Genomic DNA, 27,163 nt, shown 5'->3' on the forward strand with positions numbered 1-27,163 from the left:
TACTTTTCGTTACCTCGATGGTTGGTGGATGTATACACAAGTATGATGTGTCCATGACGTCTGCGATCGATAAAGGCTTGAACCCGGAATAGTTTTTAAGCGAAGAGAAATGAGCGCGTTAGGATGATGGCACGTGTTTAAATTGTTTGAAAAATAATAGTAAGATTTTGTTAACGAACATCGTTAAAAGTTGATTAACCGCCATGTCTCGGGATGGACCAATCAGACGCACGACGTGCCGCTGCGAGCCCTCGAATAATCTATCCACAGACGAATGACAACAAAAGAGATTGATAGAGTTAGGAAGGTTCATAGGAATACGTATTTACGAAGGATTTAACACATTTTCCTTCTGTTGACAAGGTAAATAAGTTTGTATCATAGTGGTGAAAGTGTCGGGGAATATGAAGAGAAGAAATGCCGAGTGCGGCAAGCTTCGGAGGCCCTTGAAACGAAACAAAATTACGGAAGGAATTTACGGAAGGTAAACGTTCCTGCTGGTCGCCATATGTGTGCATCACAATGGCTGATCTTAAAAATAACCAAAAACCTCATCATATATATCGAGGTTTATTTTTCACTCATCCCTTCACCCCGTTGTACCAATTTACTTGATCCCCGCAATCTTTCGCCCCCAGACCTACTCTTTCACCACGATTTAAGAATTTCCAATTACCGGAGGGAAAAAAACAAAACAGATATTTTCACCACCAGTCCTGCTTGACGTTCTCCCTGGTTAAAATTGCGTATAGATTAGGACAGCAGAAACGCAAGATCACATTAAAACATATAGAAGAAAACAAATTTTCATATTTCAATAATTTTATCTCCATTTTTGTGGTTTTATCCAAATCTGTACCAAATTTTCTCTTTCTACCGTTCAAAAAACTTCAAATAGACTAAGAATACAGGGATCAAAAAATGAGCTCGCATCGCTTGAGGTTTTTTATCTTACTATTACAGTACGCTGCTTTACTTGAAGTTTCTGCTGCTATGGGCGATGGTGATATTGGCAGATTTCATTCTAGAGTTCAGATTTGAATTCCTCTGGCCGTTCTGGCTTCTCCTTCGAAGTGTTTACGATTCTTTCAAATACCAAGGCTTGGTAAGTACCTCGGCAATAACGATAATATTAACTAGCGTTTTTTTTCATCCTTCAATCTTGTTATCGTTTTTGAATGTATCTACAAACCTATTGCTCGATTCGTAAGGATTCTGAATATTTCAATGAATCTTTTACTACAACAGTTATTGGTTATAGCGCGCTTGTTTTCAGACTACAATTCGATTTTTTTTACATGCAATTTATGCATTGTTTGATAAATTGTAACACAAAAATATTAATTAATACAATACAGCCTTGAATTCAGAGATTTTCTAACTTTTAATGGAAGATTAACAGGTCTTATGAACTAACGTTTTTTTGCTTCACAGGCCTTCTCCGTGTTTTTTATTTGCATCGCCCTAACGTCAGATATGATTTGCTTCTTCTTCATCCCTGTGCATTGGCTCTTCTTTGCCGCTAGCACATATGTTTGGGTTCAATACGTCTGGCATACAGGTATGTCAATCCATTTACTTACTTACAGTATAAACTAATGAATTAGCACCATTGTAACATATAAAATTACTATTTAGATAAAGGTGTTTGCCTGCCAACGGTGATGCTGTGGCTCCTGTTCCTCTACATAGAAGCAGCAGTACGGTTACGTGATCTGCGCCACATGCCGTTTCATCTGGATCTCTGTAGGCCCTTTGCTGCTCATTGGTATTTATCTCAATTAATTAACTTTAATACGGTAACTTACGTATTGACATCCAAGTTACGATGTGAAAAGAAATAATTTACTTCACAACTTTCGAGTAGCTATGTTGTGGCAGACGTTAGTAGTTTTGGCATGTTGGGAAATATATTATATTTTTACTTCTGGTAATCAAATTTGGTTTGAAACCACCGGCACATACATTATATTACATTAATTATACTTCTATGTAGATTTATCTTATTGCATCATTCCATTCGAATTTTATGCTCATTATTAAATGGTCCATCTACTTTATTGAAAAGGATCCCACTTCGCCTTTCATAAGTGAATAAAGTTAATAGGAAGGCAGATACCAAAGCTCAGTTAATTTTTACAATTTTTGTACTGTTAACATTGTTATTCTTGGATTAAATTACACTCTACGTATTTTTGCTGTACTGTAAAACGCGATCAGTTTAGAATATTTCTAAAAGATTTAAAACATTTTTGTGAAACAACATAGTTTTTACCTTATGCTAAGTACTTTTAGTTTCGTTGCAATACAGCTTTCAAACAATTATATTCCAATAGACCGGTAAACTACTGTAGTAGGACCAGTTCACGTAATACTTCCCTTTAAATTAATTCTCAAAAAATTACCCCTTTACTGATAAGACAAGTGGTAGCTAATCTCTTTTATACTTCTGGTCAGAATTATTGATAGTTTAATTTTTAAAGTAAATATCGGAATTGTGAGAAAAGAAAATTAAATACATTAGTGAGATCGATTCAAAGACCATGGAATACCGAGTGTACTTTTAAGGTTGGACAGTATCACTTTAGCCAATCTAATCAATTAGCTACTTACTATCCAGAACAGATATTGAAAGACGAAAAAAAAAAATCCTTCAAAATGAACGGTTAATAGTTATATACGTGAATAACTCATCCTGCTTAAAAAAGAAAAAAGCAACTTGTTCCTAAGAATGTGGTTTTAATTATTCAAATCTGCTGATTTTAATCAAGTTTTTATCACTTTCAGCATTGGCTATCCTGTAGTGACATTAGGCTTTGGTTTCAAAAGCTACGTGGGCTACAGAATGAGACAGGTGATGTGAATTTACTGTTTTTTCGTTTTCTACCTATTGCAAAAAAAATATATAGCATGATAGGAACGGAAGATAATTTACCATCTCACCGTTTCAGAGAAAACAAAAAGACGTAGCTAAGGAAAACGAGTTTTACCTTCAGCTGCTACAGCAAGCGCTGCCCGTCGAACAGCAGGCTGCAACTATGCAGCAGCTTCAGCCACAGGCTCAATTGCAAACACAGTTAGCCTCTGCCCCTCAGGAGCAACACACAAAGTCACAGTTGCACAGGCACAATCCACAGTACAACACAAGTCCTGAGAAGAGTAGAGGTAGTTTGCATATATATCGGGAATTCTATGCTAACTGGACTAATTTCTTATCTTTACCATCTTTGATATAATCCATATTTTCATACCATTGTACCAACTATAAAAAGGATTCTCACATTTTCCCTAAATTTGTGTTTACTTGTGAAGATTTGGAGTTCAGAAACTTACACCAGTCTTAGTCTCTTTTCAATTCTACAAGCAACTTTGAAGAATTTCATTTAGCAAACGTAGTATTGAGAGGTTTTATGAATATTTTAGTAATGGTGAATCGGTAATAAAAGCGCCGAAGAAATTGAACTATCGAAATAATAAACTACCATGTGATAAAAATTGAGATTACTCTCCAGTTATCATTGGTATTTTTCGTCCTGCGTAATATCAAATAATAATTTAAAGCACGAGTTGCACATTACCTTTAATTGACAGTGATAATTTTCATATCTCTTAAATAATAGAAGTGTTTTACCTTGCCTCTTTTCATTTCTTAAAATCTATTGAATTATGTCGAATTTGTTCACAGGTGGTTGTAGCGTGACTACAGAATCGAGCATGCAAAATGGTGGAGTACACAGTGGCACGCACAGCGCGTCACAAGCACAAAATGCCACCAAAAACAGCCACAGAAAGTCACTTGACAAAGGGGATAACAAACAGGACGAGCAACAAAACAAACAGAATGCAACAAACGTTTCACAGAATGACAAAAGTGATAAGAAGTTTGCACACAGTAATGGAACCACAGTGCCTCACAACGACCTACAATTTATTGAGAGGGTTGGGTAAGCGAAATCATCATTCTGGTTAATCCAAATTTCATCATATCTGCGCAGTTTGAAACATGAGAATCAACGCTAGGATTTGTGCAGGATATTTAAACAAACAATTGCAACGAAACTTTCCTCTAAATGTTCAGAAATTTACAATGAAAGAGCTATTCTAGTTTTGTTATTCTTTTTTAATCTAATAACGTCACAAAGTACTAATTAATTTCTTATTTAATGCTGTGCTGAAAAATACTGTTAAAATAAAAACGGCATTCATTTTTCACAGATTTCATATGAATAGTATATTGGTCAAATGCTGTGTATATTTATTGTGCAATGTAAAATCTCAAAGTAAAAGCGTTTTAAGGAAACGAAAGCAATTTTTAGAATTGCCTCTTTTCTCAGACGAGTCTCTGTTCTGAAATTCAGCTCTGTGAACGATTTTGACGTAAACGAAGTAGAAAAGGATAAATCAGTGAAAGGGGGAGGTTCTGCGCACACCTCTGTTAAAATACAGTCAAATGGATCTGCCGGAGGAAAGTGGAATAATGTTAAAGAAAGCCGAGACTCTTCGACGACAGTAAATGGTCAACGAGAGCGAAAAGGCCGACAAGCTAAATCAACAGTCGAAACAGTAGCAGAGCAACAAAAACAGCAAGATGAATATTGTCAGAGGTTTGTGACCATACTTTGGAATTCTTTGTGTTTGGTAGTTAAGGTGCTGCTGATCTGATGTCTCATATATATATTTCGTGACTTCAGAAGCAGGGAAATTTCTTCATCGAACTGTGCGAGAATGGAGGTGCGGCTCCTACTAGGAAAATTTTTAAATCGTAGCTTGAATAAAAGTTAACGTCCCTAACTCCGTCATTGCTGACGTAGATCACCGATAATGTTTATTATGCCAATTACAATCACCGACTTGAATATTCACTGCTTCTACGATTTCAGAATCTCTTACCCTTCCAATAGACATTTAAAGTTACATAAAAACACCCGCGTAATTTGGGAAAACTTATTTCATCTATTAGCTTTACATAAATATGGCACAGTTCGACAAAGAAATTTTCAGATGACAGGAGCCTGCTCATGATCGTGCTCATGATCCACAAGAAGTCTACGTCGACTTGTAAGTGATTTCATTGGTCGAATCTAACAGAACAGGCCAATGAAATCAGTGGCCTTAGTTCAACGTTGAATGTCCAAAAGCGCTGTGAGTGCTTATAACATCACGAAATATATATTTACAAGCCAGGTCAGCGGTGTCTTAAATAGCGTATAAATCAGGATACCTCAAAAATTTTATAAAGGCAAGAATCTTCTTGCTATTTTTATTACTATACGATTTTAATTTATTGCCAATGAAATAGGTTACTGGTGTGTCGCAGGCTCGAGGCTGACATCAAAAGACTAAAATCAGACCTCCAGTCAAGTCGGCAAGTTGAACAGGAGTTGCGTTTGCAAATCAGTGCGCTAGTCACTGGGGAGCGACAAGCCAAAGGTGACATTCAGCAGCTGCAGCACGATAACGATCAGCTGCAGAATAAGTAAGGGTGACAAATCTACGTACAGCCCTTTTACTTTCGTTATGTAAAAAAAAATTCAAAATAGCTAAAGCAAACTCACTTCAAAATTAAATTTCAAATCCTGGTATTTCTTCTGTAAAGTTCTGCAATTTATTCCATAGTTTTATACTTGAACAAAACATAAACCTCTTCAGTGTAATATATTACTGAATGTTTTTAAGATATATATCAGTTCCAGTTATACATTATAATTTTTAATGATTTGATATTGTCAGACTACACGGGCTGGTAACAGCGCGTCAATTAGACAAACAGACCATGTCGTCTTTGGAAAGACGAATAACAGAAGAGAGAAGGCAGCGGAGTACCTGTGAGGCATCTTTAGCTGCAGAAAGACGGGCACGCCGTGTGGCAGAGGAAGCTCGAAGTTCCATTCCGCCGCCGCCGCCACCTGTAAGGCAAGAGTGCACTGACGCTTGTAAATCCCGAAGAGCACAAATGGAACAGGAACTGAAGAGCCTGCGTCGAGAACTCAAAGCAAAAGAAGAACGGTACGCTGCAGTAGATATGACCTATTGGATGTTGAAAAATTGACATGTTCTTTTTGAAAATTCGTTTTTTCTAGGACTTAATTTTAGTCTGTGTTACCAGAAAATTTAGATAACGTGAATTGAATAGCAATTTTGCCGTAATAAGAGGCATAATACATATTCATAATATGATTTTTCGTAACACCTAATTTTCAGTTGGTTGAATCCATTTGAAATCAAGCGGGCCAGCGTACATCATATTCCATAATTGCTTGTGACTGAAGTATGTTCTTCCTTACCCAAAATAAATGTGGTTTTTTTCTGATATTTGACATGCAATGCGTGACGCACATTTCTCAAAATTCTTGATTTGAGATGAATTCAGCGTGTTGTACCTAATTTTAATTTTTTTGTTATTTAACTGCAAGAGAAGTTATAAATAGCTGGTTTAGGTACCACGTAACGTACTTTCGGTATTATCTTGAAGTTTGATTCCAAACGAAATATTTAAAAACTCTAAAAACTACTGTAGGATTATAATTTTCCTTGATAATTTTTAATCAAAGGTACGCATCAATTGAGAAGGATGTTTCACGATGTAAGGAAAGCCATGGTGAGACTGAAATCCTGCTTGGAGCATTTAGTGCCCTGCAGGATAAGAATGCTCATCTAGAAAATAGTCTCAGCGCCGAAACACGAATCAAACTCGACCTTTTCTCAGCCCTTGGGGAAGCAAAGCGTCAGCTGGAAATCAGAGAGAGTGAGTAATTACACATCGATTCATTTTGCAAAGCAGAATACAGGTTGTCTACTGCTTCTTAAATATCTTTAAATTCTGGAATTATCCTGGAATACAAAAATTGCTCCTTAAGTCCTGGAAAAGTGCTGGACTAATTCGATTCATCCTAAAAAATTTAGTACGATACAGTTTTAATTGAAAACTGTCATATTTCATTGGTAATACACGGCTTTCTTATGGAAAGTATAATTCATCAGGCCTCCAGAGCATGTGCTTAATATCTACAGTTGTATACATTTTTTTTAATCAACTCCTAACCACCTCATCCTATTCTAAAAACTCATAAGAAATCGAAATTAGAGTTCTAGAATTTTTCAATGAATTGTCCTGGAGACTCCTGGAATAGTCCTGAAATCTAAATTCTCCATTGCAGTATACATCCTGAAAATAAAATCGCCAGGGTGATTACACGATTTTTCTCTTTTTCAGGTTTGATAAGAACACAGGAGAAGGAAATCGAGACGTTGAAAGCCAAGATTGCACAAGATTTGGCAGTTATGCCTCAAGATTCATTCGGTCCTGGTCCAGCGCCAAGTTCGGCCACGTCGAAGCTTCGTTTGAATAACGAAGTACGAGTTGGAGGTAATAAAATACGCGGGAATGAAAATCCCTTTCCGGGATGCACCGTATCCAATCTGGATCCAAACGCTACCGCATATACGCCGAAAGGTTCTTTGGTCGCGTCCACAGAGGCTTGAGGTCCTCTTGTTCGACTTCAAAATCATAGCCCCCACAAAGCCAGAGTCCAATAATAAACTTGACCACCCAACGTCAAACATGTTTCAGGTTAAATTCAGCTGAAACAAATTTTTTCCTATATAGAAATGAATATTTCAATTTACATGTTATTTCTCAATTGTTCGAACAAAGGATATTGGCATTTTCTCTGTTATTCAATTTCTTATGCAAAATGTAAATTACTTATTCGAAATTGTAATTTTTTTTTTTTTTTTTTTTAGTATTATGCAATCGAAGTCGAGCTCTAAACCTCAATTTTTTTTTATTTGCGAAGTTATCCTGAAACATGATTTGTACAGACCATCAGATCGTTGTCAACACGACGTAACTGTACGCGTGACATTTGGAACGGAACTTACCTGAATGAATTGGCGTTTTATATCCGCACTGCTTACATACGCTGTTCCGAAGTTTGTTATTAAAAGGATTACCTAATTATCGAGATAAATTGCGATTTAGTCCATTCATCTGTAACGTAAAGACTGCTATATATTTTTTAAATCATAACAAATTCCAATTTGAAAGAGAGTGAAATTTGTAGCGTAAACAAATCGAGTCATCAAATTCCGTGAATTCAATCATTTTTGAATAACCATAATAACACTATGAGAATGATCAAATGAAAAAGTAAACTTAAGGCGGCAGTACCAACGGCGAAGTAGAAATATTGCTTTGAAAACTTTTTCGCAACCTTCGCACAGCGTATTCATAATCTTATAATGACTCGTGAGAACGTTGACCCTCATTTAAGTCGTAACCTGAAACTAGTCCACCCTAAAATTGTATTTATTGTCATCAGTATAATAAGCCAGTAAAATCACATGATCATTGATTGCAACCACAAAGATGAAGGTATAAAAAAAACCATACAAAATAAAGTGCAATTTATTGCTACCTATTTAAAGCATTCAATGATGAGGTTTGACCAGTAAACGGTAAAATTAAACGAACGGGGCACTGAAATTTGTTCTTTTTGGTCCTTAGGCAGAACTCTTTAGATTGCACAATATGAAACTCTATAATTGGGTCGGTATCTGATTTCTTGAAAGAGTAAGGTTCAACTATCGTTCTGGCTACGGAGAATTTAATGAAATTTCAGGCGGACGCGACTAGAAAAAATTAGTAAACTAGGTAAATTAAAACTTAAAAGGCAACAGTCTTGGTTTTCTGTTGATGGTTTCACAAATTGTACATTGGTGTCGTGTTGATTTTTTATTTGCACCGCGGGGTTCGAAATTGTTTTCTTTAAAACTAATGTCAAAACGTTGAAAATGTAACTTTTTTGTTTGATGATACTTTACTTCGAAATGGGAAGCCAGTTTGGATATATCATAGCACCCATCATCGCCATGTATACACATTATCTCACTTGTATATATAAAGCACTCTCATGACATTTAATTTATTAATTATTTATTGTTTAAACAGCGAAAAGTATTGTCGGGAGGATTTACTATACATACCGTTGTGGACACAAATTTTCGTTTGTTGAATGTTTATTTCAGTTGACCCCATCTTAAATTCCAATCGTATTATTCGCCGATGATGTTCGTTTGGTTCAAGTAATTCTAACAGTTGTAAAAAAAAAAAAAAAAAAAATGCCAGTACAGGGCTGGTAACGGATCAATATTCGTCACTTTTTTTCATGAACAATCTAGTGACAAATTTAGTCCAAGTTACGCTAAACTTTAAAAGTTGAGTGATGTATAAATTTTTCACCGGTTTATTTAAAGGTTGGCGTTGTAACAATAATTTCATCCTAATTTATCACATATTGGTAATGTTATTGAGTGTGTGAGGAATGTAAAATATTAAAATTTTGTTGATTATAGAGGTGCAGGGGCACTTGAATATTTCTTTCCACTGATTAGAAGGCGTCGGGAATTTGAAAATCTTGAAATACCTTTCCTTACAAAGCTTGTCCTTTTCTCAGAACCATTAAACAACGTCTGTTATAACAATTGTATAAACAAAAAACTCACACTTAGCTTGTGTATACCTAGATGAAAAGTTTTTTGCGTTACTTTCAGCTTTATTTAGAAATAACACCTTCACTATTTGCTCTCAATAAATATACATGCATGAAAATCTTCATTCAGGCGAATATGACTCATCAGAATATGCGGAAATGCGTCCGGTCCACTGATAAAAGTGTAGCTACGCAGTAAACAGAAAAACTGAATAATTTTTATAAGATATGACATCCTTTGAAGTTTTACTTGCACTAATTGATTCATTAACCAAAATCGGTAACAAAAATATATAATCTCTCCTGTCATGCTGAGATAGCTTCAAAAGCAAGCAAGACTCAGGGTAGTTCGTTTTTTATACTTATGATTAAAATACAAGATATTTCGTCGGTTTGGTTTTTCTTCTAAATAAATAGTTAATAAATTTGTAATTGTTTGAAAATGGCGTAGCCACTACCAGCCCTGCTGATAGATTTGGTGTTCCCTGTGAAAACGTAAAAGTTTGGAAACTTCGGTGGGTTACAGGAAGCTAATGAACTATCAAAACTGAGGAAATAACAACCATTAGAATTTTGAATGATCTTTGTTCCTATTTGATTAACTAATATTCACTTTTTAAGGAGCTACCAATGCGATTCACGTTAGCGATATAGTTTCATGTTATTCACTGTAGAATGTCTTGTGAAATTTTGCCTCTTGATAAACATGATTACAAAGTTTCTATTACCATATTTAATAAATGATGTGTTTACTTAGAAAGGTGTATTAAAATTTGTGTTCACATTTGTACAGATCGTTACAATTGGTCAACTTACGTTAGGCCTGAGCCAGAAACCTCCTTTCACGCTTAGTTACGTCATGCTTAGTGCTACGCTTCCCTTTCACTGTCGGACCAGAGTTGATTAGAGCGAATCAAGTCTTGAGGAAACTTCAAAGAAGCTATTACCGAGCCTTGATGCTCTCTTTATAATACCGATCGTTACATCCATAAATTAATTATTGCCAAATGGTGAAATCCAGATGCCTATTCTAATAGTTTGATATGTATCTATTATTCATTGTCCAGCGGTATTATTACCCTCATGTATATACATAGGAATTTGATGAAAAAACAAATTTAAAAAAGTGTTAATGAAACACTTGGGCATTTGCACGGCATAGTAACGTACCGCAAGAAAAGGTTGTTAATATTAATTTCTAATCCGATTCGGGAATAATCTTTCCTAATATGTATGTAACGTAATACATGTAAGTTTCTGAGTTACATGCAAAGGCATATATGTATATGTACATATACTATACGTATATGACTTAAATATACTTGAAGTGAGAAAATTTTTAGTTTACTTTGGAACTTAACTCATTGTCAGCAGAAATTGTCTCTGCACAAGGGGCGCGTTATATAGAAATAATGAAACAAACGATTCAATTTTATTATTTAATTACAGTAATTGTTATACTTAGTTGATGATATGTAAAATACAGATACGTATCTTCCCCTCCAACACAGGATTTACAAGGATCGCAACAATGTACCTAAATACTACATTATTATTATCATCACTTGTGTCGTAAAAAATAATTTGTCCTAGTTACAACACGCAGAGAATTGAACTGATAATATATCACTCCGAATCCAGTCAGTAATCTTATCCTTAACGTGTCTTAATAATTGTAATTTTTCTTATGATATATATCACAAGTACTTAATTTATCATTATTTGATTATTTTTATTTTCATTCTTTATCTTTTCTTCTTGTTTCTTTTTTTTTAATTTTGGTTCACGGTGATTCCGATCACCGTTCCCTTCCACGATTTGAATAAGATAGCACAACGCGAGCTTATAAGTTTAAGCAACTCCTTCCGGACATATGAAAATGATATGTAATATTATTTCATTTGCTAGGCTCTAACTTTAATGATTTGTTTTTTAGTTCGACAAAAAATGTAATAATAATGATAATAATAATAATAATAGTAGTGGTAGTGGTAGTAGTAAAGGATAAAACGAGTGTTGACAAATTTCTTTATGCCTGACTGTGTTAATTAATTGATGTTGATATTTAAAAAGAAATCGTGTGATAATATGTTTTTGTCATTATACTGACTAAAATTTTAATGCGCTTCCAACATTTAATTACGTACTTACTTAACTTACTTACTCACTTATACTTTTTAATTAGAGTTTAAGTTTAAGATAATTAATTTGCTAGCTGCTGCTGCTGCTCCTGCTGCTGCTGCTGCTGCTGCTGCTTTACAACAGCATTGATCTCACAGCACGGTCACTATCTGTGCCTGTTGCAAATGCCCTACACATCCTACTAACTTTATTGTCATGCGATCAACAGTGCACGTAGTGACACTTTAATTAATATATATATACAACAAGTTTTTGAAATAATTTGCATAAATTGAAAATGTCTCTTATTTGAGGAAAGAAGTTTCGAAAACAAAAATTGAAAACTCGTACTGTAAACCATCGTGATAATACGATCATCCAGGTACAGATTGCACAAAGTTTGTAGTTTTTATTGAATTTTTGTAACTATAACTTATGTACCATACCTGCTGCGTACAACGTGTAGGTACGGACAATTGATTCACGGCTACCGATAACGTACAATTTTATATTGTATACCACCCTCTTATTATTATAGTACGGTGTGTGTAGAAACATCTTTTTCTTTTTTCTCTCTCTTTTTCTCTCTCTCTCTCTCTCTCTCTCTCTCTTTCTCTCTCCAGTGCCCTGAATATATCTATTACATAGTAATGTTTGCGATGTACCTCCTTATTCTTGGAAGGATAACATTATTAAATAAAACTAGAAAAATAACGTCGGGCAGTCGAGAGGAAAAAAATAACGATGATAGTAATAATAATTTAGAAGAAGAAACAAAAAAACGAAATAAAAAAAAAAAAAATATGACATTTCGATAAAAACATGAAAGTACAAAATATGTAAAAGTTTAAAAGAAAACAAATAAGACATACATCGCGAAAATATTGAAAACTTATTTTGTTATATATACTGCAGAATGCCACTGTTTCAAAGGAATAATAATTTATTTTTTGTTTTTATTATACTTTTCTGGTTGATAATTGAATATTGATCGGTACCCAATATCAGCATACATATCTATTATTAAAATCTCTTAATCTTCCTTCAATATTGTTAATTCGGCAATTATTTCTAATAAATTGTTTGTAACGAATTTTATATTCACATATGTTTCTCACACACGTCGTGCAGTTTGGTACTGATCAATTTTTCGTTATTTACAAAACTTATGCTAAATTGATATGTAATGTGTATAAAAAAAAAAAAAAGAATTGCTGTAAAACGCCATTAAATTTGAAATGATTGTGAAAATTTAGTACAACTGTTATTATGATTGAAATTGTTAGTATTTAATTTGATATATTGGAAACGAACAATGAATGGTAAATAGATAATACATACTGGCGAAATATTTGAAACTTGCGTCGCAAAGGAATACCAAAATCGATTAAAATAAAAATAAACAAACAAATGAAAAACAAAGTTATATCAAATATTGTTTGCACAGAGTTAATTCGCATTCAGCATTTGTTGTTATATGTGGATGGTCTTGATGTTAATGTTTAATCAATCCTGACCCTAGGGTGTGTAATGCTTCTATAATGAAACAATATATTGACAAATAAAGTGATTGCATGTCAATAAAACACTATAGCATCCGTGCATAAACCAAAAACAAAAAACTTTCTGATAACCATAATTTGTCAATCAAGGTAACGATTAATCTTACATGTTCGTAGCTCCATTGAGCTCTTGTTGTAAGCTGCCCCATCTGACTCCCTCACTCTTTCATGAATTACACATGATGCGAGCACGTAAATATGGGAGTAAGATACATATTGCTTATCACACGAGACTACTTGCACATATTCTTATTCTAGTGGATCGTCAGCTGAGTGAGCCAATACTTGTTGACTTAACACAAACAAGGGAAACATTTTTCCTGATCTACGAAAATAATTATCGAATCACGATTGTCTTTCTCGTTCTTCTTTTTTTTCCAATTAAGTGTTCGCCGGAGTTTATTTTATTTTTATTTACAATTAGTTACTTTTCAGATCTAAGCTGATTTGAGTTTCTTGTAATTTGTTAATATTGTTGGAGACTATAGTCATGTGTAGAGATACATTTTTTACAAAACGTTTTAGCATTATATTCAATTCAATTCTTTTAATTCTATTGAACATTCTAAGATGGATGCAGCCGCATAATAATGGTTACTAATTTATTCTTCCCTCATTCCGTACAAGCTGGTCGCTTATGGGGACATATCCGAAAGAGTATGGATGATTTGGAAAATATTGTTGTTATTATTATTATTATTCAAATCCCATGCAACATAATCTGACATGAGGAATGGGTCCTAGATGTTGTTGCATATATAGTTAGTGTTTAACACTTGGTTGCGATGGTATATGATAAACACAACATAGTACGAAATTGAGAATAACAGAAGAAGAAAAAAAACTGCAAGCAATGCGATTGCAATGCGATTCGAATGAGTAACTAGAAATGTGGTGGCAAGTTGATCCAATTACAAGGCTCATAGTGGTCTCCGTGACCAGAAAAAGTGATAAAAGTGATCATTTAGTGACAATAAAGTGATTAAAAAGTGACATGTTTCGGAAAATTTATACATTCAATTTCGGAGTACATGGTTCACATCTATTATACCGAGTGCCTGTTCGTCAAGGTGGAGTGAGAATGTAAAATTTTTGTAAATCGAAAGGGCCGATTGTAGGAAAGTTATGGATATGCGTGTAAGTACAGAATTTTCTTTGCCGCAGCCTGAAAGTTAAGATCTTCAGCTACGGAAAAAGATTTAAAGTTTTGGTGTTATAGCCCGATTCAAAATTCATGCTTTTTCCATACTTATTCACACATGCATGATGATTATGTTCACATCTTTGCATCAAATTGGGACATTCTGAACCGAAATGGAATTGGTGTCATTTTGTTTTTTGAACCATCAGGAAAGTATTTTTACAGATTAGAGAATTGGGAAAGAATTATTTCTCGATTCAGGCTTTTCCAAGAAATTGGTGAATCTCAAATATGCTCTTTTTCGTAGAGGGTTATTCGCTACTTGAAAATCACTCGGGCACTGACTAAGTCACTAAGTCAGTCAGTCCGTCAGTAAGTTAGTTAGTCAGTCAGTGCCCAAGTAACAGGAATCTACTCGAAAAATTCAAGTAGTGAACTATTCGTGACTTTGTTCAAAGAAGAGCATATTTGAGATTCACCAGTTTCTTGGAAAAGCGTGAATGGAAAAATAGTTCTTTCCCAATTTTCTAATCCGTACAAATACTTTCGGGATGGTTCAAATTACGGTTCTTGCCAATGAGTGTACAAAAGTATTATATTGAACCAACCAGAAAAAAGTGGAAATTAGAAACAAGTAGTGAAAAAATTGAAAAAAAATAAACAAATAAATAAAATAACTCTGCCTATTACGGTTCCAAGCCTGGATGTGAAAAAAGAATGATTTTATTTCTAAACAGTAAAACTATGCAAAAAATTTTTTATATGTTTTTCAATAATATATGATTAACGAGAATGACATGTATTCCAGTTCAGTTCAGAATATTCCAATTTGATGCCAAGAAGTGAACATAATAATTGTGCATATGTGTATAAGTGTGAAAAAACCATGTATTTTGGATTGGTAGATAACACCAAAACTTTAATATTTTTTCCAGAGCTGAAGATCTTTACTTTTGGAGTGCAGCAATGAACTTTCTGTACTTACACGCGTACCCACAAAATTTCCACACCCAGCCATATCAATTTTGACAAATTTTACATTTTCGCCCCATCCCAATAAAGAGAGAATATAAGTACCAAAACATAAGAAAAAAAAATCTAGATCATTATGGTATAGTTGAAAAAAGTTACTTTTTGCTGGATGGTAAGAAAAAAGTGGAAAAAATTGATTAAAAGTGAGAAAAGTGACGTACTATGAGCCCTGCAATTACATCTAACATCTGTATTTGTAGACTGGGTGAGGAACGTTAAACTTACCTTATGTAATACTATTTTATAACGCACTTAAAATCGCCAGGGTAATGTGTACCTTGGCTGAAAACAAAGACTCTTGCCCGAATGTTTCTTGGTATAAATATGAAGTATAAGTCATGGGACAAAACGAAAGATAACAAAAATAATAGAAAGAAAAAAGAAAATAGGTATGTAGCGATGACATGATATGTACCCTCAAATAAATACATGCATCTACATCATTATTCTGTAATAACTTGCAGAATAAATTGTACGTAAATGAAAATTGAAGTGAAAAAAAGGATACAAAAAAAAAAAAAACGTAAATAAAAAAATGTTATTCATGCTTGAGATAAGCATAACTACACATTTTTTTCAACGTTTGGAGTTGTTCTGCTCTCTATGTATGTCAAAAAGTCATTCGAAGTGAAATAAAAATAATTAAAAAACAGCGGAAACTGAATTCGACTAATTACAATCGCCCCAGTTGAAAGGTAAATGAAAAAAACACCAGGAGGAATATAATTCCAAGTTTGTAATTAATAGTAATAGAGTATAACGAGAAATAAATCATTTCCAAATTCATCCTCAAGGGAAAATATCATTGCATAAAAAATTACACTTTTTAGTAATAGTAGTTATTATCTAATTGAATTACGTCTTTATACACAGAATATGATTTGTAGATCTTTAGTTTGATTTGTCAGTTCAGTGATTCGGAATAACTCAGAGCACTGGTTTCAAATAAATTTTTATAACTTCTATCAGATTTATTGTAGAAAATGTTATACTTTTTACTTGGGTTACTCTTAGTCATTCTGAAGTGAAAAATCGAACAAACTGTTAGTTAAGACATATCCCTACATATTTACAGTATTATACCTGTTCGGTTTATGCTTAAGGTATAACAAAGCAGTGATATCATATCAAAACTAAATTTCAAGCTAAATACGATAGTTGCCAACATCGTGGCTCCATAACAAAAGTCATGAAACTACTTTCAACGCACCTTTCCAAATTTTAACAATTGCCCTACCAAAGTTATGTTTCGAACAGACAAACAGTTCGTATAATGAGCCACTCATACCAGTTTCATTTTGCCCCTACACGTATGCAAGTACCCAATGTGCAAAGTGATTTCCGCGAAATAAATTTTCGGAAGTGAAAAGTTGACTAACGAATATTTAACATAAAAATTGTTCCTTTGATAAAAATGTGTGGTGTGACATAACGTTCAACAATTTTATATTCGCGATATTGAGCAAAACATTATTTTTTATAACATTTAATTCGTGGATTCAAACTTTGGGACGTACAAGAAGTCATTCAAATGTTATTTTACACCAAAGAAAATAACAGCTAAATCATACTTGGGAATTCACAATCAGTCGACAAAGTTATGTGCACATACAGGTGCGAAAAAATGGAAACGGATTTATTGACTCTTGATTCAAGTTCAACCGATTTAAGGCCTCTTTTCCGCTGTTGTTTCGATTTCCTCACAGAAGAAAGGAGCCACAGACGAAATTTATGTAATATCGTATATATTTTGATTCAAAGTACTTCAATCTGTCAAAAACAATATTTATTTGGCTGGATGCGTATCTGTGTGAATAATCCAGATTTATGTTAGTTATTCGGGATGAAACGGTTTTTGTTATGAATGCGTAAGTCTTCTTCCTGCAGTCGAAATTACAGTATAAACTCAACGGTAAGTGGGTGGGCAAATGTTAATTTTCAGATCCGTATAATTGGTTTTCGCTTCACTACTATAAAGGTATACTTAAATCAAACCTTTACAGTACATTTTAACATCGGATATTATATATTCTATCACATTCGACATTACAGTGTCATTGAAGCACAGTTAAACTTTAAAACAGAAGGAAACCGCCCAATTTTGAACGCATATGATGTATTGGACGTAAATTCGCTTAAAAATAAGTGCAAAGTGCATCTGGCACGAAGTCAAATCACAGTTAATTACAATTTTTAAATATACTCAGCTAACTTTACTTAATTTCAAAAATGTGTTCAAGCTGAACATGTCATGATTTAATCGGTTTTGGTACTGGTTAGACATAATAGAACTCTAATAAATTGGTATTATGATATTCAAAATTAGCAATAAATATATTTGTTGGAATAGTTCCTTTTCTTTAAAAACTTAGGTTAAGGTATAAAAAATCTATAGATAAACAATATGTCATAAATGTGTAGCATGATTAGAAGCTTCTTAAAACACGATTACGATTAGACTTAAATTTTCCCTACTTTTGTTTCAAGTAGGTATTTTAATTAAAAATTTTAAACTGCATTAAAGGAACTCTTTATAAAATGGATATACCTTACATCTGTATGTATCATGTATGTTTTTTGGCATCTTTTGTATGATCACACTTCATTTAACATCGATATAACTGTTGGTGCGCCAATGTCAGGGCTCCTAGAAACTTTACTTTGTCATTATATTTTTCCCTTACAGCTTGTCAAAAATTCTTTCATGGTAGTATTATCGTGGGATAAAGTTCTACCATAAGACAACATTAGGTATTCTTAATTTCCTTTTTACTGGCCATAATATGAAGCTAGAGAAATCTGTTCTTCGATTTTCTCAAGCAGGATCTCCGCAATGTTCACTTTTTTGCCATCAGAATCATAATCTGTAATGAGATTCAGTTTATTTTCAATTATCTTATTTTGGTAGTCAATGTTTTACTTGCAAGAACCTGGAGTTGTAATTAAGATTGGCCAATCACATGCAATTTATGAGTATCATCTATAGACACGTAGACGTTGCTAGATTTGAAGTGAATGGCACATTAGCCGACCAAATAAAAATTTACCTTCGTAATAAATCAATTCACACAAATCGCGGCATTCCGGTTTACTTCTAATGATGTGCCGCAGAGTTCTATAAAAAGATCCCGCAATTTCTTTCTTGTATTCCTTATAAGAGGCTACAACACAAATCAAAACATACAATTGGTATGTAGCAATGTGACAAAACAAGCACCATGTCGTTTCAGGTATTGAAATGAACTTGTGATTCAATAGTTTTAAAGTTAGACATAACTTACACGAATCCTTGTCAGAATGTTCCAGAACTTCGTAAAACGTCAGCAAAGGAGTTGCACCTTCAGTTATCACATATACCTTACTATCGTTTCCTCTTTGTCCCCTTGGATGGATCTTGTAGACACTATTGTGATACGTGCGATGAACTACACCGGCTCGATGTTTAACAACCGATTCGAGTTTCTGGAATAGTATCAATACATGCCAGTTATATATAGTCAGAATGGTGTTGAGATATCCTTATAGTGCGAGAGCCCACATTTTTTCTTATCGCACCAAATGTAAAACTACATCGAATTGATAGTTTAGATGATTCTAAGCCCAAAAATGTGATTTTCTAAAATTTTACGTTTTTCGTTTGCTCTGAGCACATTTTCAAAAATGTCGTAAAATTTAGCCAATTCTATCATATAAAAAAGTCTGATTTACGGATTGTATGTCAAGAATGGCACGTTGCACCTGGCCAGAAAACCAGTTCTGATAAAAAAAAATATATATATATTAGGGTGAGCAAAAAAAACTAACCTATCAAATCTATGGTCTTAAAAGGACTTAATTACTGAGAAATAAATCCTCCCGTTTGGAAAAATTTTTAGCTCAATTTTAAAAAATGTCGCTGGCCATTTGAAATTTCCCATTTAAATAACATGCAAAAAAATTTTTTTTCATTAAAAATGCTAGAACTTTCGAATCGTTTTACATTTGCATTTTTTTTTTATTGGCAAAATGAAGAAAAAAAAATCTTACAAAAAATCTGAAAAAATTTTCAAATATCCAATGTGACATATAAAAATGTTTCAGCAACCATCCATAATAAAATTACTTCCGCTTCTAATTTTTTTTAACATTTTTTTTTTCGGAAAGAGCTTGAAACCAGTAAGAGGGGAAAATCGGCCCACTCCGGCTCCAACCTTAACAATTTTGATATCTGACACAGGATTTTTCGGAATTTTTAAAAATTTTTAATTTTGGCCGGTCAATAAAATAGTTTCTTAAAATTGTAGAGAATTCAAATTGAGTGGAAAAAAAACAAAAAAAAAAACGGAGTACTTTTCAAAGTGAGAAAAATCATAGAAAAAATCGCGCGCCAAATCTGAGAGGTCAAGTGTAAAACCCAGGTCGAATTGGCGTGGAATGCCCCATATATAGCATTGTGTCTGAAAATCATATTTTTAAGTAAATTTAAGTCAATTGATGCGAAATAATTAATTTCCAGAGAAAAAATCTATTTGCTGGACATTTTGAAAGCATTTCAAAAATGTAATAAAATTGAACGAGTTGATATTATCGCAAATCGTCTGAAAACTGTTAGACATGATAAAATAAGTTGCCCAGATGTAAAATAAACCGATATCAGACAAATTGAGTATTGCACGGGCTCTATCAGAGTATTATAGGCAAGATTAAAAATGTCCGAAAACAGTATTTTGGTAATTTCGTTAGCCATACAAAATATTTGAAACAAATTTGAAGTTAATTGCTATCATACGAGTCAGCTAAGTTTTACGACATTCTTGAAAATGCGCGCACGTCAAACGCATGACACAAAATATCTGAAAACACTATTTTCAGTACTAATTTAATAAAATCTACATACATTTTCAATATCAGACATATCGTCGCAATATGATCTGGTTTTTTTTTTACATCACCCTGTGCGACCTTGCAAGATTTCTGATGATTACTACCCCCCTAGTCCTGTCTAGGATCATCTAAATTATTGATTCTACCTAGTTTTATCCTTGTTGCGATGAAACACGATTTTGGTTACAGGCTCGCCTACTATTATCACCACGAAGATAACAAAATCTCAATCAATATTGTCTGCATGTGATGAATTTTATCGAATATTTTCACGTTCTATCAGCTATGTATATTCAATAAGAGCAAGGATAGGACACCCCCATAAAATGCTACTAGTTTCTATCTTCAAAGTATCTTGTTTAGGTGTATTATTTCAAATTAAAGAAGGTTTAAGCCTTCATGAATACCTTTGCACTTTCCATCCAGTAGTAGCTAGCTTCTTCAAGATTTGGAGGAATGTGAAGCGAGGTAGGAATTAGAATGAAAAGTTTTTTCACTGGTACCTCCACTCCATTTTGACTTTCATATACCTTGATGTTCTCATATAAGCCTAATGACAAATTTAAAATTGGAAAAATTATTATCAGCTTGTGAAAACCATAAAATTTCAGCGTAACAGCAACGAAGCCATGAGAAAAAAGTCTTGAAACGAATTTTTATCCTAGCCATCGATGAGATTTGGTTATTTTTAGAGCTTCATACTACATTGAGCTAAACAAAATTCAAACCGTCAAACTATAAGTGAAAGATATCGCACTATAGATCTGTTTTAGAAATCGTAAAATATGGAAAAGGTTATTGGATTAGGCTTAGTGAATCCTGGAAATATGTCAGTGATAGTAAAAAAAAAAAAAAATTGAGATAACAGGCTTACTAACAGTCTTGTCTTAAAACCATGGTACGTTAAATTCAAATTAACTACGTATTTTTGACCTTTCTTCTCATCCCCAACTGAAGGAAGAACGATGTTCAAGTATCCGTAGAAGTAGCTGTATGCCATACTGCTTCCATAATCCAAACCTTTCATTTGTGAAACTTTCAAAACTGTATCTAGTCTACTTTCGTCCTGAAATCAGGGATAAAATGTGATAGACGTTGTGAAGATATTGATTCATATGAGGTACATCTGCAGTGAAAAGACGTAAAAATATGGTTATGGAGTTTCTACCAAAAGTCGTAATTCCTTGCGCACTATTTCTCAAATACTTACAATATTAATCAGGCGGAGTATGATCATTGAAGAAAGCAATGAGCAGATGTACGGTTCTGGACCGTGGCTCCAAAGAAACATGATCGGATTTTTGACTGCCATTATCATAGCCTATAAAATTTAATGAAGAATAGAGAGAACTGTGGAAATCTTAGACAACTGTAAATCATTTAAAAGAATCTCTGTTCTCCACCTCTTTATTGGAAGTAATTTTTCTGATATAGGGCTATTCCGCGTCAACCGGATCAGTCATCTCTCAGATATTTTTTTAATTTGGCATGTGGATCGTGTGGGAGGAGTTAGATTTTTGTGCCAAAGCGCGAATCTCACAATGCAAAATTCGATTTTTTATTAACAATAACGAATTAGACTCCCATTTTTTTCAAAAATTCATAACTTTGGCAAAAAATTAGATACAATATATTTTTTTTTTCAAATTACGCGGAAAGCTCCATAAAATTAAAAAAAAATACGAAATGGTAAAAAAAAAGTTGTTATCAATTGTTTATTTAACAATTAATTTTTCAAAGATTTTTAAAACAGTGACGGACACGATCAAAAAATTTTTTTAAAATTCTGACATGTTCCTTGAACTGTACTACAACCTGTGAATTAATTCCAGAGGGGTGTTTTTCTTCGTTTTCGAGTAAAAAATCATTAAAGGTGTCGATGCGCATGAAATTGCGGCGCGCCGAGTCTCTACGTAATGGCGGGCGGCCGGTTGCCGTCCACCGCTACCCCGCGGTGGCGTCGCAGCGTTACTTTAGTCATTTTCACGATGTAGGACATGATTGGAGAATCTGAAAAAACTACTGTACCTTCACAAGACTTGCTCAAAGCAATAAGTGAAGTTTCAAGAATGTGTTTTTATTTTAAAATAAGTAGCAAGTTATGTAATTATTATCATTTATGTGCACTCTCATGGTGTGTAACCGTTATTTTGAATCTCTGTAATAAAAAAACGGTGAAAAACACATTCCTGAAACTTCACTTACGAATTTTTGAAAAAAATGGGAGTCTAATTTGTTATTGTTAATAAAAAATCGAATTTTGCATTATGAGATTCGTGCTTTGGCACAAAAATCTAACTCCCCCTACACAATCCACATGCCAAATTAAAAAAATATCTGAGAGACGACTGATCCGGTTGATGCGGAATAGCCCTATAACGAAATGAATGGTAGATTTTCAGGTCTTACTATAATTGCAATGCTGACAATGAGACAAAAGTACACGAAAGTCGTATTTTTAAAGAAAATTTAGCTGTCGATTGCTGTAACATTACTAAACTCTGATAAGATAGTAGGACATAAAATGAAATTCTATGTTCGAACAAGAACATTAAATTAGTAATAATTGGAGCATGTTGAAAGTGTGTTCAGTATAAGTAATGAACACCAAAAGCTAGCTCACAGACTCATAATTCACTCTATACTTTATACCCTTAAGTTATTTTATAAACAACGTATATTGTTCTGAATTTGAAAAGACAATTCAAACTAAGCCATGTATTATCCATTACTTTAATATTACTACGTACAATCAAACTCGAGATGCACACTGCGATGATAATTATACATAATGTGTTGTATTCCAGCGCAACTGCGAAGACTTTCAAGATTTTGTCATCATATCTTGCATGGACATGACGTAACTCTTCGAAAAGATTCGTGATTCTCATCAAGAAATTGCACAATGAGATCAAAATTATGTTACTTGCAGTGCAGTAAACTTGAAAAAAAAATATACATTTGTCAATTTAGATTATATACATTGAGTAAATTTGAGTAAAAAATAAATATTGGATTATAATCTGAATCCATAAGTTACATAGAGTTACTGAAAACTTCTGATTATATCAACATTACATCTTATACTAACCACAGTATTTAATGTAATCATTTAAATCTCGGTTCCTTGATGCATAGTAAGCACATACTGAAAAAAAGGACATTACATCGCATATAATTCTAATGAAGAGTCATGTGAATTAATATGCATAATAAAATAGAATTATTCAATAGGGTGGAAAACATTTTGCTCAAATAAAATTCCCTGACTTTTCCCATAAAAAAAATGCAGAATTCCCTGACTTTTTCCTATGAAACTTAGATAATGTTGGGCAGATTTTATGACCAAAAGCTCCAGAAGTTGTGCATCCTGAATATATAAATTCGGATCTAAAAAACACACGGTGTTGCATCGTATTACACAAATAATTAGAAATTGAACAATAACATTTCCGAAAATTAACTTAACTGAATTAATTAAGCATAGTTGAAGTTTGAAAACGATTTATAAAGAAAGTATGTTTTTTCCTATGATCCATCATAATTCCCTGACTTTTCCCTGACTTTTCCCAATAGATGAAATTTCCTGACTATTCCCGATTTTCTTGGTCGGTCACCACCCTGTTCAATTAAATATAAATGAAAGTAGACTATTTAGAAGTAATTGTTGATCAAAAGCTTAATTTAGTTTTATAAATTTCACACTTACACATCATAAGTAGAATGGTTAATATAATCTGTGTAATCAGGGCAGTATTACCACGATCTCCAGGTATGTTTTTAGGGTACAAAAGCCCCCCTCCTCTTAATTCCTTGACTACCTAGTGATTAAAAACACAGAAATAAACATTTTTATTTGGTTTCAGACTAACTTTTTTCCAACCGTAATTTGAAAAAATATTATGTTTCACCAGACTTGTGTTTTCCAAATTTCTAGTCTACCGTTCTCACTAACAAGAGAAACATATACATATACTATGAAATGGCAAAAACGTAATCAATGTGATTAAAAATATTTGCGATAAACTTAATAATCAAAAAAGTTTACCAGAAATTTCAACACAATGGAATGAAAATAAAAAAAATAAAAATAAATTGAGACCCTTCTTATCTCTAGGGGAAAAAATAATAAAGTTCTTTTGTTTTTAATAATAGGTTTCAAGAGATTTTCTAATTTTCTACATCCATAAAAACACTGTGATTGCAACTAATTCTGGTTCACTTACTGGCTCGCTAACCAACTCACATGCCTAAACTTACTGAAAATTTTTAAAACATTTCTATTCGAATCACCAGAATGAAAACTGGATACTTGTTAATTAACAATAAATTCAACTTGCCTGTAGTTCGTTACAATCAATTGCACTCGCCATTTTGAGTTGTAAAAAGTAAGTGTAACAGAGCTGCTTTTTTTCGCTGGTTCATTCAGAGTAACGCTGAATATCTGTCGATTTCATTGGATGGTCAGTGCATGTCCAGAAGGAGACTGGCGTACTTTAACGGAATACTATTTGTAACTTAACCCAATCATTGCATACACAATATATATTATAATCACACCTTCTGCTGGAGGTTCGTCGCGTTCCGCAGATTTACCGAGAACCGTAAGCAGTCGCAAGTTCCACTCCCGGTTCTGTGCGTAGTTACACTTTGATGCAGACTTGCCGGCACGTCGCTACTACTCTGTTGCATACATATGTGTATCAGCTTTCCATGTGTGCATGCTTGTGACTTACTAAAAATGGCAAGTAAACATATATGGGGTGTAAGCATAACGTACTGAACATCATCTCTGTGATCTTGACAGAAGCTAAATTTTTGTCGTAAACATTAGTCTGCATTGACGACAGCTGACTGCGAATTTTTAAAATCCGTCTGTAACGTGAATAGGACTAAACAAACGACGTGACCCGTCTAGAATGGACATTGTTGATAATAATGTAATCTGTACACATTCGATGTGCAAGTCATAATAATCGAAAGCCATTTACTATATTCAATTCAAGTTACTCATGCGCACTCTCAACAGGATAAGGTCGTGTAGCATGTTAACTGTTCAATGGAAGAAGTTCGCAACATTCACGCCATTGAACTAAAATATCACTTCAAGACGGTTATGTTATAATTGAGTGGTTCGGGCGGCAGGCGATTTTGCTTGCAGTTTACAATGCATCTCGTACTATACTTCGTACCATACTTGTATTGAATCAACCAACACTGTTTCGCGACTGATCACACTCGCTTACGTCGTCACTATATTTATATACTTCCAATGTAAAATTGAAATTAAACTTGAATTGTGAAATTGTAATCAAGAAGACAGAGAATTAAACGTATCAGCTGTATGTAAATTAATTAGAATCTAAATTCTACGTATATCACAGTGCATGTGACAACGGAAGTATAAAATGCATAGTAATTCTTTCAAATATACATCATAAACTATATATATATGAATAGATATATAAATCACTGAAATATAGTAATACTGGAACGCGCACGGTGTACAAAACACGTGTTGCCACTCTGTCCCCACGCAAATGTTGAACAAAGAAATGTGCTCCCATTAGTGAAAGAGAGATGAAGTCCTCCCAACTCCATCTCTTTCGTTGCCAATTAAAAACGTGTATCTGAGAAAGACAGAATCCTCGTAATTTTCTATCTTTCTCCGCGACACTCCGGGCAACGTTGGATAATACCGCCTAATTCAGTGAGATAGTCCGTGAGTGAGATAAATAATCGTACATACTTGGCGTTTTCAGATGTCGTCACGGTCGTCACCATGAACACATGTCGTTACTGTTTGGCCTTGTTACGATTAGTTTTTTGATTGGCTCTTCGTAAGTCCGTAGATTGGACCGTGATTCGTGTTGCCTTGACGAATAGAAATTCGTACCTCAAGCCCCGGGAAAGGAATTTAAATTAAGATTCCTATAATTGTTAGACTAGGTCAACTGAAGATAAACAGGGTGTCCTAATTGAAAAGAGGCATTACGTTTCCAGTTAACCTAATGGTTCAATTGGAAAATTTGTTCTACAAAAGTTGTATAGTTTAGAGGGGGCAACATAAAGAACTTTTTTCCTGCGGTCCAGCATCATAACTGGTGATGCTGTAGAGGATGGACGAGTTCTTTAAAATGGATTCATACATTTTTGTTTCAATTAAAATATTCCTTATACGAAAATGTGCAACTTTCTCAGGAATTTTTTTTCATAATATGAATAATTTGTGAGACAGCAAAAAATCAAATTCTGCAATACACAAGAAGATTGAGTCTTCCGCGCGCCGTGTGTGTGTGCATGCATTTGTGTTGCGTCCTATCTGACCTTCTTATAACACGACACAATAACAATCTTCTGTGTCTTATCTTTTCATAACACGACAAGGACGTACGGGGCGCGGAAGACTCAATCTCCTCGTGTATTGCAGAATTTGATTTTTTGTCGTATCTCACGAACTATTCATGTTATGAAAAAAAAAATTCCCAAGAAAGTTGCACATTTTTGAATAAGGAATATTTTAATTGAAGAAAAATGTATGATTCCATTTAAAAAAAAACTGGTCCATCCTCTACAGCGTCACCGGCTATGATGCTGGACCGCCGGGAAAAAAATTCTTCATGCGTCCCCCTCTGAACCATACAACTTTTGTAGGCTACATTTTCCAATTGAACCATTAGGTCAGCTGGAAACGTAATGCGTCTTTTCAATTGGGACACCCTATATACTTCAAGCAACGTAGACTACGAAGTTAGATTGAACAAACTCATAGATAACATTTTATTCGGAAAGAATCTAGCCGCGTTATAACATAGAATAAAATTTTATAACAAAATGAAATCATTCTACAGGTAAAAAGAAACTTGGAGCGAACTCAATTAATCGGAGTCAGAGACGAACGTGATGTTTTTATCCCGCGGGAAGCAAAGAATGCCAGTCCAGTTTCTCTCCCC

The 27,163-nt window shown here is 33.8% G+C and overlaps 2 protein-coding genes across 11 annotated transcripts; one reads left to right on the top strand and one right to left on the bottom strand.

Moving 5' to 3' along the window:
- Window positions 1-16,956, top strand: LOC124215011 (macoilin-1). Of its 4 annotated transcripts, XM_046617854.2 has the most exons (13): window positions 4-484; window positions 964-1,105; window positions 1,435-1,561; window positions 1,639-1,768; window positions 2,788-2,854; window positions 2,952-3,165; window positions 3,686-3,944; window positions 4,335-4,604; window positions 5,300-5,476; window positions 5,731-6,006; window positions 6,552-6,745; window positions 7,214-7,366; window positions 10,285-16,956. In XM_046617854.2, exons 1-13 carry the CDS (start codon window positions 405-407, stop codon window positions 10,341-10,343), a joined length of 2,148 nt encoding a protein of 715 aa, XP_046473810.1. In that variant the 5' UTR covers window positions 4-404; the 3' UTR covers window positions 10,344-16,956. The 4 variants fall into 4 exon arrangements, with proteins under 4 accessions (XP_046473808.1, XP_046473807.1, XP_046473810.1 ...); XM_046617852.2 differs by having other exon boundaries at window positions 1-484; window positions 5,318-5,476; window positions 7,214-16,956; XM_046617851.2 differs by having other exon boundaries at window positions 2-484; window positions 7,214-16,956.
- Window positions 16,069-26,038, bottom strand: Sting (sting). 7 transcript variants are annotated; one of them, XM_046617856.2, is made up of 11 exons: window positions 25,960-26,038; window positions 24,551-24,945; window positions 23,920-24,031; window positions 23,302-23,358; window positions 22,961-23,151; window positions 21,421-21,531; window positions 21,144-21,276; window positions 20,618-20,760; window positions 18,629-18,809; window positions 18,395-18,508; window positions 16,069-18,211 (listed from the first exon to the last, which is right to left on the bottom strand). In XM_046617856.2, the coding sequence occupies exons 2-11, from the start codon at window positions 24,581-24,583 to the stop codon at window positions 18,117-18,119; spliced, it is 1,170 nt and encodes a 389-aa protein (XP_046473812.1). In that variant the 5' UTR covers window positions 24,584-24,945; window positions 25,960-26,038; the 3' UTR covers window positions 16,069-18,116. The 7 variants fall into 7 exon arrangements, with proteins under 7 accessions (XP_046473812.1, XP_046473811.1, XP_046473813.1 ...); XM_046617855.2 differs by lacking the exon at window positions 25,960-26,038 and adding an exon at window positions 25,403-25,581; XM_046617857.2 differs by lacking the exon at window positions 25,960-26,038 and having other exon boundaries at window positions 24,551-24,654; window positions 24,771-25,581.
- Window positions 26,039-27,163: the final 1,125 nt, after the last annotated feature.

This window comes from Neodiprion pinetum, chromosome 3, assembly GCF_021155775.2.
Source record: "Neodiprion pinetum isolate iyNeoPine1 chromosome 3, iyNeoPine1.2, whole genome shotgun sequence".
Taxonomy (NCBI): domain Eukaryota; kingdom Metazoa; phylum Arthropoda; class Insecta; order Hymenoptera; family Diprionidae; genus Neodiprion; species Neodiprion pinetum.